The sequence below is a fragment of the Chelonoidis abingdonii genome, chromosome 2 (genome assembly GCF_003597395.2).
Source record: "Chelonoidis abingdonii isolate Lonesome George chromosome 2, CheloAbing_2.0, whole genome shotgun sequence".
NCBI classification, from domain to species: domain Eukaryota; kingdom Metazoa; phylum Chordata; order Testudines; family Testudinidae; genus Chelonoidis; species Chelonoidis abingdonii.
In genome coordinates, this window is record NC_133770.1 from 101,625,197 (window position 1) to 101,637,471 (window position 12,275).

The following is a 12,275-nucleotide window of genomic DNA, read 5'->3' on the forward strand; positions in this document are numbered from 1 at the left end:
AGTAGTATTTCAGAGATATGTGAGTGTAAAAATTGCTTTTTCCAGTGTCAATACTATAACAGTTTTTAAGGCAGCTTCACCTTTATATGCCTCAGACTGCTAGTCACATGGAATTAATGCCTTAAATCTTAATCAGAAAGTGTTTTAAAAAAGGTTATTCAGAGATGGACAGTTAAGTAGTAACCTACCTGTAGAGTGGATACCATCACTCCATAACAATTCAGTGAAATGTGCAGCAGCATAGGATGATCAGACACAACAGAACAGAACTAAAAGGTTAATTTTATTTTTTTGTGGTGGGGGGAATCCCTTTCTTGCTGTACATTAGAGCTAACAAAAAAACAGGAAATATATTTGCAAAAATGTTCACAAAATATTTGTCCTATATTCTCATTGATTCTAAGGCCAAAAGGGACCATTATGATCTAGTCTGACCACCTGCATAAGGAAAGCCATAGAACGTTCCCAAAATAATTCCTAGAAAATATCTTTAAGAAAAAAAGCCATCCAATCTTGATTTAAAAATTGTCACTAATGAAGACTCCACCACGAGTTTGGGTGAATTGTTCCAATTGTTAATTATTCTCACTGTTAAAAATGTATGCCTTATTTCCAGTCTAAATTTGTCTAACTTACATTCCCCGCCATTGGATTGTTATACCTTTTACTGCTACACTGAAGAGGCCATTATTAAATATTTGTTCCCCAAGTAGGTATTTCTAGACTGTAATCAAGTTACCCCTTAGCCTTCTCTTTGTTAAGCTAAATAGATAAGTGGGGGGGGGAGGGACAGCTCAGTCGTTTGAGCATTGGCCTGCTAAATCCAGGGCTGTGAGTTCAATCCTTGAGGGGACCACTTAGGGATCTGGGGCAAAAATTGGTCCTGCTAGTGAAGAAAGGGGGTTGGACTCAATGATCTTTTAAGGTCCCTTCCAGTTCTAGAAGATTGGTGTATCTTCTATTATTATTAGATGGAGTTTTCTGAGACTATCCTTTAATCATCCCCAAGGCTCTTCTCTGAACTCTCTTCACATTAATCAGCATCCTTCTTGAACCATGGGCACCAGAACTGGACACAGTATTCCAGCAGTGGTCACATCAGTACAAAATACAGAGGTAAAATAACCTCTTTTCTCCTGCTCAAGATTTCCCTACTTAGGCATCTCAGGATTGCATTAATTTTTTGACAAGTCATCCTTGGTCACATTGGTCGCCCTTGGTCACCAGTGTCACCCTTGGTCACAACAGTGTCACATTCAGCTGATCATCCACCACAACCCCGAAATCTTTTTCAGTCACTGTTTCCAGTATACAGTCCCCCATCCTGTAAGTATGGCCTGCATTCTTTGTTCCCAGACATTCATTTACATTTACATATGTATTTATTACATTTATTACATATGTATTAACATGCATATTGTTCGCTTACATTCAGCATACCAAGCAATGCAGATTGTTCTGGATCAATGACCTACCCTCTTCATTATTTAGCAGTCCCCCAATTTGTGTTATCAATGGGTTTATGTCTTCTTCCACGTCACTGACAAAAATGTTAAATGGTGTAGGGCCAAGAAACAGCCCCTGCTGAACCCAACTGGAAACAGACCCACTTGATGATTTCCCATTATATTTAGAGATCTATAAGTAAGACTATTTTTAATCCATGTAATGTATTCTGTGTTCATTTTATATCTTTTATGTTGCTGGAATTTTGAAATTTACTGTCTCCATAACTGGCTGAAAAATGGGATTTTTTTAAATGAAAACTGTTATAACAAATTCATCTAGATTTCACTCCCACCCCAACTCCTCCAATTTAACAAAATCCTAAATTGGAAAATGTCAGCAAGCTCTAATGTACATTCATATTTCAGAAAAACAAAATAACTTATTTATAATAAGAATTCTATCTGCAGTTTTTAATATTTTTAATATTTTAAGCTAATGATTTTGGGCCAAGGTGCAAGCTAATCTATGTGCTGCAGCCTATAAAGCACCCTTTCCCCCGTAGCTATAAGGTTTAGCACCATAAGATTTAGTGGTTCTTAAACTTTTGTACTGGTGACCCCTTTCACATAGCAAGCCTTTGAGTGTGAATCCTCCCCCCAAATTAAAAAATACTTTTTTATATATTTAATACCATTATAAATGCTGGAGGGAAAGCAGTGGTTGGCTGGGTGGAGGCTGACAGCTTGCAACCCCTAGGTAATAACCTGAGGGGTCCCAATCCCCAGTTTGAAAACCCCTAGTTTAGCCCAGCATGTGGGGGAGAGAGGAGTCAGGAAAAAGCATGGTCAGTGGAGCAGCTACACCTGGATACCTCACCTGTGAGCAGGAAAGGGGCACTGTGATGGGGGTAGACTAGGACCCAAAGGCCCCCTGTTGGAGGCCTCAGGGTCCAGCCACACCCATCCCAGAAAAGGAGCAGTGGAGAGGTCCTCCAAGCAGGCTAGATTGGCTGCAGGGGAAGCAGCCAATCAGAAAGGTTGCAGGGAGCAGCCAATGAGGGCCCAGTAGGCTCATATAAGCAGAGCCTAGATAGAGCCATCTGCTTGTAGGGACTGAATCTGAGCATATGGCCCTACTGAGACTGGGACTACTTACTGAAAGAACACAGACACATTCTGTCATAAATATAAAGGAAAGGGTAATAATCTTTATGTATGCAGTAACATAAAATCTCTCCTGGCCAGAGGTACAGAATCACTTACCTGTAAGGGGGTAATCAGTTCAATTAACCTAGCTGACACCTGACCAGAAGGACCAAGGGGGAAAAAAGATACTTTCAAATCTGGGGAGGAAGGGGGAGAAGGTTTTGTTTGTGCTCTGTTTGTTGGTTCCGTCTTAGGACAAAGAGAGAGACCAAGCAGGTAAACCAGCTCCTAACAAGATCCTGAAATGATACATCTAGAATTACAGAAATTGTAAGTAATTGCAAGAAAATGTGTTAGATTCTTTTGTTTTAGCTTGTGAATTTTCCCTAGACTAAGAGGTAATTTTATTCCTGTTTTGTAACTGGGAAGCAGAGTCAGAGGGAATCCTCTGTGTTTTAAATCTTTAATCTGTAAAGTTATCTTCCATCCTGAATTTGCAGGTGTGATTCTTTTATTTTTTTAAAAATAAAATAAAATTCTTTTAAGAACCTGATTTTCAGTGTCCTAAAAACCAGGGATTGGTTTGGATATTATTCTTAAACCTCCCCAGGAAAGGGGGTGAAGGAACTTTGGGGGATATTTTGGGGCGCATAGGGCTCCAAGTGGCTCCTCCCTGAATGTTTGTTTAAATCATTTGGTGGTGGCAGCAATACCGTCCAAGGACAAGGAAAGGAATTTGTGCTGTGAGGAAGTTTTTAACCTAAGGCAGTGAAATATAAACTTAGGGGGTCTTTAATGTGAGTCCCCACATCTGTACCCAGAGTTCAGAGTGGGGAGGGAACCCTGATACACCCAACCAGAGGGGGCACTCACAAGAGTTGGGAGCTGCTCCCATTACATCAGGTACCAGGAGTAGGATTCTTCAGACCAACCCCGATTAACAAGGGACATGTCTATGCAGGAGGTTATCTACCTGTTGGTGGCAGGCCAACAGCAGCAGGTAACTGAAATGCAGCAGCAGCAGTGCACACAGGCCCTGCTGATCCAGCTGATAGCCAGCACAGGAGACCCAGTTTGAGAGACAACAGTGGTGGTGTGAGATCCACTCCAAGAAGCAGAAGCGAATAGAAAGACACTTGAGCCACATGACACCTTGTATCATAGGCCTGAAGCCCAGCCATGGAGATGCCATGGGTAGGGACAGTAGAGGGTCCTATGCTGGCAGGAACCAGGGAGGTATGGGAAGGTTTAACTGCTTTTATAGTGGAGAGACCGGCCACATAAAAAGATTTTGCCCTTTAAAGAGCTGGGCTCAACGCAAGAGGAAAGGCAAAGGCCTGAAGGATAGGCCAGATGAAAAGGGGACTCCAGGCACAAATCTCTATGATTTATGGGTATGTGCCCCAGAGCTGACAGAGGAACCAGACAAAGGTGTCTCTGGGCAGCAGAACAGTAGGGCTATTGCAAGGGTTCCGAGAGATATGCAGCCTATGGCCAAAGGAACAGAAGAAGTGGTATGTCTTGCCTGCAGGATGGCAGGGCATTTAAAGAGATATTTCCCTCTCAGAGAAAGGAAGGGCAACAATGGAAAAGAAAGATATCCCAGACTGAGGGAAGACTGGGAAAGTCAAAAGAGACTGGGTGGGTTTCTCATACAGGAGAGACCAAGACAGTGGCCTAGGACAGGGAGGGTCCGAGACTGACTACGTAAGAAAGCAGAGGGACTGGGAACCAGAAGAAGGATAGCAAAAGGGGTTCAGATGGTGCCCCAAGTACAGAAGTATAGTCTGGGAATCCAGACAGAATCCCAGGAGCAGCAGGATACATCTGGACCCCAGACAGATTTTCAAGGTCAGCCAGTTATGGTGGGAACCCAAGCTAGACTTCACAGTGAACAGATTAGCATAGGGGCTCAGACAGGGTCACCCCAAAGGAAAAAGGTAGAGCAGAATAGTTCTACAAGTCCCTCCTAAATGTTGATGAGCTAACCAAGCATCTGGAGTCAACAGAGCATGAAGCAGGGATCCAAAATGCCTCAGAGAGCAGCTGGTCATGGATCTCCAGCTTGCTAAGGCAGAGTAAAAGCACCTGCTCCACTTGATATTTGACCCTGTGATGGAAGCAGAGGCTCAGCATACAGAGATGGATAAGCTGTGGTGTGCAGAGACCCCAAAGCCCAGGAGGCAATGGTGAACTGAAAAGACTTTTAGATGCTCTCCAGGTAACAGAGACCTGGAAAAGTAGACTCTGATTAAATGGGGCAAAAGGATAAAGAAGCACTCTCCAGACAGAGAGGTCAGGGAGTGAGGAGACCCTGCTAGAGCGGGGCAAGATATAGTAGTAAAACTACCGCCTTGATCCTATTGGGAGGGGAGGAATGTAAAGGGGTGCACTAGGCCCAAAGGCCCCCTGCTGGAGGCCTCAGGGTCCAGCTACACCCATTCCAGGAAAGGAGCAATAGAGAGGTCCTCCAAGTGGGCTAGAGTGGCTGCAGACGAAGCAGCCAATCAGTGAGGCTGCAGGGAGCAGCCAACAAGAGCCCATCAGGCTTATATAAAAGGAGATGAAAGGGCCTGAATAGAGCAGTCTGCTTGCAGGGATTGCGCCTGGGTATATGGCCCTACTGGGACCAGGACTACTTACTGAAAGAACAAAGACACACCCAACCAGAGGGGCACTCACAAGAGCTGGGTGCCTACCCAATTACAGGCACGAAGTGGCAAACATAGACTCTGCTTCTCTTCCTACCCCACCCTTCCAATGCACCTCCCAGCATGAGATGGGAATAGGAGGTATTCTGTCAAGGGCTGCAATAACTTACTACATCTCTAGAGCCAGATGAAGTCCTCTAAAGACCCATTAAAATATTGTAATTTACTCTCATTGTAAATGATCTTTCATGCTACCAGGACAAGAGTAAAGTGCCCTTTGTGTGAATGAGAATCAGACCCGAAGTCTCAGTCTAGTATTTTCAGTAGTATGCCTTAACACAGGGGTGGGAAAATCCAGCCCCTCAGGGCTTTGGATCTGGCCCGCGGGATTGCCACTCCCATGGCGCAGCAGGCCCTGCACCACTCCCAGAAGCGGCCAGCACCACATCCCTGCAGCTCCTGGTGGAGCAGGCAGAGGGCTCCATGCGCTGTCCTCGCCTCCAGGCACTGCCTCTCACACTCCCATTGGCCGGGAACAGGGAACCTGGAGGCATGACAAGAGCAGCACATGGAGTCCTCTGCTCTCCCTTCTCCAGGGGTCGCAGGGATGTGGTGCCGGCCACTTCTGGGAGCAGCATGGTGCAGGGCCAGGGCAGGCAGGCAGGGAGCCTGCCCTGGCCCCGGTGTGCGCTGCAGCCACCCCAAAGCTGCTCCAGGTAAATGGCGCCGGCCAGAGCCCAAACCCTTCCTGCACCCTGCACCCCAACTCTCTGCCCTGAGCCACCTGCTGTACTCCGGACCCCTCCTGCACCCCCAACCCCATGCCACACTCCACAACCCTCCCTGCACCCCTGTCCTGAGCCCCCTCCTGCACTCTGCACCTCAAACCCCTTCCCTGAGCCCCCTCATACACCCTGCACCCCTCCTCTGCCCCAGTCCCTTGCTCTGAGCCCCTTCCTGCACACTGCATCCCCTCCCGCACCCCAACCCCCTGCCCTGGTTGTGCATGCAATTTTCCCACCCAGCTATGGCCCTCGGGTCAAAAAGTTTGCCCACCCCACCTTAACACTATAATTAATTTATAAAATTAACATACTGTGGCTTTTAGTTTTTGATACAATACTATTAACTACCAAAGCTGTAAATTAATAAAATAGAAGACTATGCCTACGTTAAAAAAATAATTAACATGTCAGTAGTCTCTGAAGAGACAGTTCTTTAATAATGTTGGACAGGGAATTTCAATAAAAAAAATCTTAGAAAAGTAAATGAATATTCTTTCCAGCAGACTTAGTTTCTTTAAAGGAAAATATAAAGCCCTGCTGGATTTAATTTTTAAAGGTTGACTTTGATGGTATAATTTACCTCCCCAGAAAAGAACACCCCAAGGGCCAAGTATGTAGAGAGTATATGAAACTATTCAGTCAAGGTACAATCAGCTGTTTTTCCTGAATTGCATTTATATTAAAATAATTAAATGTGTGCAGGAGAGATGAATGGGGTATGGAATGAAGTAAGATGAGAGTTATAGAATATTGTTGTTCATATTTCACAGCTCATTTTGTCTCTATCCGCAAAACATATCATGTTTTTTATCAACCAAAACTGCTTGCTTTGAGTCAAACAGGTTCTAGTTCACATTAAGGGTCAGGTTGTGTCTGCTGATGCACTGGGGCAGAGGGGAAGGGGAATACAGAAAGTAAAAGAGACGCCTTCATTCTTGCAACCCTAGGCAGTGACCAGCCTCCATCACAGTCATTGCAATCACTGATCTTAGGCACCATGTCCCCCATGGATGCCAGGTACAGGTTGCATTGTGATTTCCCCCAACTTTGCAAAAAGGCAAAAAACCCATCAAAACAACACACCACACACTGCACCTTTATTTGGATATGATCAGGAAAGGGGCAGGGGGAATTTTATGAAGTTTTAAATAATTGAAACACAAAATTCATGCTATGGGATTCTCTTTGAAAACTAGTAAGCTTGCAATTCTGTAAGGAAAACACAAGGCTCAGGAGTGAATCCCCTGTTTACCAGCTAGTTAGGCTTATCTCCCTTTCATATCTCCCCTTAAATATAACTGTACTTACTTACTTACTTGGTTTATTGTCCTTATCTATTCATGAAGCTTTGACCAAACCAATCCAAACATACTAAAAACACACTCAGTTGATCCAGAGCAAGCTTCAAAAGAGTGCACATCTTTTAACATTGACAAGACTCTGAATCCAGTTGTCCTGTCTTCCATTATTTTACTTCCAAAATATTACACCATTTTGATGCAATGCACTGTGAAACAACCTTCTTTGAAAACAGACATGGGAGAGAAATCTGCTGGAAGAAAAGGAATGAACCTCGGGATTACGTTCCATCAGTCACATCCTTTCCATCAGTCACAGCCTCTTCTTTCTAAGACATTGTGACATTTGTATTCAGGTTTGGTCATGCATAAAGCTGCAGCATTGGCTCAAAGGTGACTTAGGAGGAAGAGTGATACTTACTTTATCTCCATTATCATCTCCTACAAGCACCTAGATTTTCCTTAGAGGCATCATTGAACCTTTCTTGGGACACTGCAGAAGCACCTTCACTAGGAACCCATCAGTGGATAGGATTTGCAAGGTTGCTCCACATGCCCAACTCTGCTGAGCATATGAGGAGTGACAGGACCATAGTACAAAGTAAATATGTCAAAGGATAAGAGGACTAGGCTTACAATAAAAAAAGAGAACTGTTTTAGGCTGTTTCACATTTCTAAATGTTGTAATATAAGGCAGAGCTGGTAAAATCATTAAATACACCAGGAAAAATTGCTATCCAGTGCCTCTTCTATACAAATCATTACATAATTATATATTGAATATTTAATTAGATGATGTGGTGGATAAGACTAGCGGCTCCCTTACTTAATACAAGTATACAAAATACAAGCATCACTACAAGGTTAGTAAAGAATAACAAATCAATTGCTTATAAACAGTCCTCTTTAACTCTCCCCACCCTCAACCACACTCTCCTCTTGTGTCCTAAGCATGTTGGCTAATGTCTCATCATATAAATGTAATTTTAGCGCCCTTGTGGCCAAGATGGAGTCTGCTCTGCAGGCAGCTTTGACGAAGAGAAAGCGCGCACAGGAATGCAGCAGGAGAAATCTCCTCCACCCCAGGGGCACCTGTTCCAAACTCCCCAGAGTGAACACACACACACACACACACACGAAAAGTACAATGGATATAACAAAGGGAGGTATTTATTTACAGAGGGATAAGAGGAGAAATTACAACAAGGGGAAATATAGGGGGAGCAGTAAAACAGGGTTGCATCCAAACCAAGGCCCCATGGGCCCAGTGGTAGCACTATCTGGAAGGGCAGACATTCAGCAATGTGTCTGTACACAGAGTTCAGGAGTCCTGAGCAAAGTTCCAGTCCAGAGGCGAGTCTTGGGTGCTCCTGGTGGTCTTTGGCACCAGTGAACTTTCCCCTGACAAACCCCTCCAGTGCCCTCTTCTGTCACTCTCTGCAAAGCCACACAGAGCGATCACCTCCCCACTTAACTAGCTAACAGCCTCCCTCCTTGTTCCCAATGCAGAGTCACAAGCACCAGTACTCACAGCCCCATGCAGCTCTGGGCAGCCGTGATGCTGGGTCCAGCTCTGGCTTGTCTTCTCGGGCGATTCCTCCCTGACACAGGGCTCCTCCTGTCCTGGGGCGTCCCCAATCAGCCACCCTGCCCTTCCCAGGCTTCAGGCAGGTTCTCTGCTGCTTCCATTGTGAAGGCCTGGGGGCTGCTGCCCCTCTCTACCTCCCAGCTTCAGAGCCACCCCCTGGAGCTTCCCTCCTTTTTTCTCATTCTCCCCCTCCCCCGCGAAAAAGATTTAAAGGGGCCATGCTCTCTAAACCCCAAAGGGGTTACATGAAGATTTAAGGAGGAAAGAAAGAGCATGGCAACTTGTTATGGGATGTACCAATCATCTCTCAAGACAGGAAAATGCTCAGAACTCATAAGTAATTACAGAAAAATAAATTATACTGGTCTTTTCTTGGTAATGCTGTAAATGTCCCCCCAGGCAAAAAAAGAACAGTCAATTATGTATTTCACAATTTTAGGGAAGTGGGAGGCTACTTCCTTTACTGTGCAGATGCTGTATGTTTACACTCTACCTCAGTTAAAATGATGGTGAATTTAATGAAAATATATTGAACAGAATAGAGGAGAGTGATTAGAGAAAGAATGTGAAGACAGAAAGTGCAGGCCCATTGATGCACTCACTTAACATTAAAGGTAAAGTATTATAAAATATTATTATTAATGTACCTCTCATGATTTCCTTTTGTGATATCATACAGGTGATTAGCACCTCCATCAGCACAAGCTCTTAGAACGGCTGAAAATAAAGAAATATGTTGTTAAAATACTGGCTCTATAAGCAAATAATCTTATTTTTTACTTCTAGATATGTCTGTGATGATCAGCACAATAGTGACTGAGACCCTTACAAACATCAGTAGACAAAGCTTCACAACAATTGAGTGGTGAAAACCTATTGTTAGAAGCATTATCCCAGTTATATGGTCTATGATACCGAGGTACAGATGTTATTGTGAGACCTTCGGTAAATCAGTTATATCCATGGAGGAACAGAGAATAAACTCCAGAATTCTTTGGTTCCCAATCCTGCATCTCGACCACAAGACCACTCTTCACCTCCTCCTTTCTCAGGCTTTAGGACTTCTTATGTCTACATACAAATTTGCACCAGTTTAATTAAACTGGTTTTCTTAAAAAAGTGCAACCCGCCATGTGAACAGTCTTGTTTCAGTTTGGCTTTAGCTTGCACTTGTTCCCAATGAATGCAAGGTAAACCAAAAAAGGCACTCAAACCAAAATAAGAATGTCCACATGGGTTTGCACTTGTTCAACTAAATACACCTCTACCCCAATATAACACAAATTCTGATATAATGCGGTAAAGCAGTGGTCTGGGAGGGCAGGGCTGCGCACTCCGGCGGATCAAAGCAAGTTCGATATAATGCGGTTTCACCTATAACACGGTAAGATTTTTTGGCTCCCGAGGACAGCGTTATATCGAGGTAGAGATGTAGTATTGCTCCTGCAGGAATTCTGTGTCACTGTGAATGCGCAGAATTTATGTCCCCTGCAGATTTCTTTGCTTCCCCAGAGAAAAATGACTTTCTGACAGGGAAGCAAGGGGAAGCCGCAAGAGCAGTCATGCAACCCTCCCCAGCAGTATGTTTCAGGTGCCCACAGCAGCCGGCAGAGAGGTAAATCACTGTGGTGCAGGAGGCATGACTGAGGAAGACCCAGTTCCCTACCCTGTGAAAGGCTCAGCTGCTAATCCTGGCTGGGCTGGGAAGGACGAGACTTCCTCTTCTCCTGCACGGCATCCAGGGCTGGGTCAGACCCAACCCTGATTTCTACCCCCGCTGCAGAAAGCTCTGCAAACACCTTTCCCACCCCCTGCTTCCTAAACTCATTGCTCCTCAGCTGCAGAGGGAGGGATCCCTGCACAGGGAGCTGCTCCTCCATCCACCCAATCCCTGTGCATCCAGAAGCTCTCATATCCAGACCCTCCCACCGATCCTCACCCCGCCATACACTCAGAAACCCTCTAATGATCCCCACTTCCCCTGCACCAGGACCACCGGAATGAGCCACCTATACTCGGATCCCCACCCCACCAAGCCTCACCACTGAGCCCCACTTCCCCAGCATCTAGACCCCCTTGGAAGCCTCCCAGACCCTCCTGCCGAGCTTTATCCCCCCACATCCAGATGCCCCCTGCTATGTTCCAACCCCCCCCCATTCACCTGGACCCCCTGCAGCATCCCATTACCCTTACACCCAAAATTCTGCAACAACTTTCTGTGCATCCAAATCTCCCCGCACCCAGATCCCCCACTGAACTGCCCACACCCAGATTGCCCCTCACAGAGCCCTCTCAACTCACACCAGGATCCCCCGACACTAAGCCCCTGCACACTTGGATCTTGCCTTGCTGAGCCTGCATGCCCACAACTGGTGCACATAGTACGGAGGGTCAGGGCCTGTAATAAGCCTCTGTCCCAAATCTGGACCTTAGCGTCCAAAATCTGGGGGCTTAGCATGAAACTCCCCCCAAGCTTATACCAGCTTGGATCTGATCTCGCTGCCACCAATCAGGATTCAGGGCTCCTGATCGCCCCCGGGGTCGCCCAAACCTATCACTGGGGGACCCCCCCAAGACCCAGAACCCCTGGGTCTCCTACCACAGGGAAAACAAGGACCTCCCCTTGTCTCCTGTATTTTATCCCCAGCTTTCCCTCTCCCTGGGTTAGCCTGGGCGATACTGTACTAAAGTCCTTGAATACAAACCAGAGAAGGCAATTTACCTCCCCCTGAGGCTATGCAGTCAAACCTAGTCAAGCTAACACAAAGAGATTTTCTCCGTCCCTTTGGACCGTAGCTTTAACCAGAGAAACCAAAAACCTCAACCAGGTTTTAAAAAGAAAACTTTATATAAAAAGAAGGAAAGTACATAGTAAATCAACTCTGCATTAAGAGATCATACAGGGCAATTGCTTATAAGAAAATAGAAATAAACAGTCTGATTCAAAAGGTAGCCAATTTAAACCAGTCCAGCAAAGTACCCACATGTAAATACAAACTACAATATCAACCTATTGCTTTTCCTTTTGTACTTACAACTTGGTACAACAGGGTAGAAAGAAACTTGGAGATAGAAAGAAAAACTGTTTCTTCATAGCCGAGAGAAACCAAAGAGAGGAAACAAAACCAAACCCACCCTCACATTTTAAAAATCCGGTTTCCTAATTGGTCCTTTGGTCAGGTGTCTGGTTCCCTTTGTTAACCCCTTTATAGGTAAAAGAAACATTAACCCTTAGCTACCTGTTTATGACAGGGCCCTGGGATGTTTCTGGGCCAGGCCTGGTCCTTGCGCTGTGTCAGGGTTGGGTGCAGCCTCCCCACGGAGTCCATGTCGGGGGTGGGGGAGACGGAGGGGGAGCT

At 45.4% G+C, this 12,275-nt stretch overlaps 1 protein-coding gene across 4 annotated transcripts in view; it reads right to left on the minus strand.

Annotated features, from left to right (window-relative positions):
• Positions 1-12,275, minus strand: part of TPK1 (thiamin pyrophosphokinase 1) — a 512,817-nt gene that overhangs the window by 299,457 nt on the left and 201,085 nt on the right. For all 4 annotated transcript variants that reach the window (XM_075062600.1, XM_075062601.1, XM_075062602.1 and 1 more), the window contains exon 4: positions 9,564-9,633. In XM_075062600.1, coding sequence (XP_074918701.1) covers positions 9,564-9,633 — 70 coding nt within the window. The remainder of the gene's footprint in view (positions 1-9,563; positions 9,634-12,275) is intronic.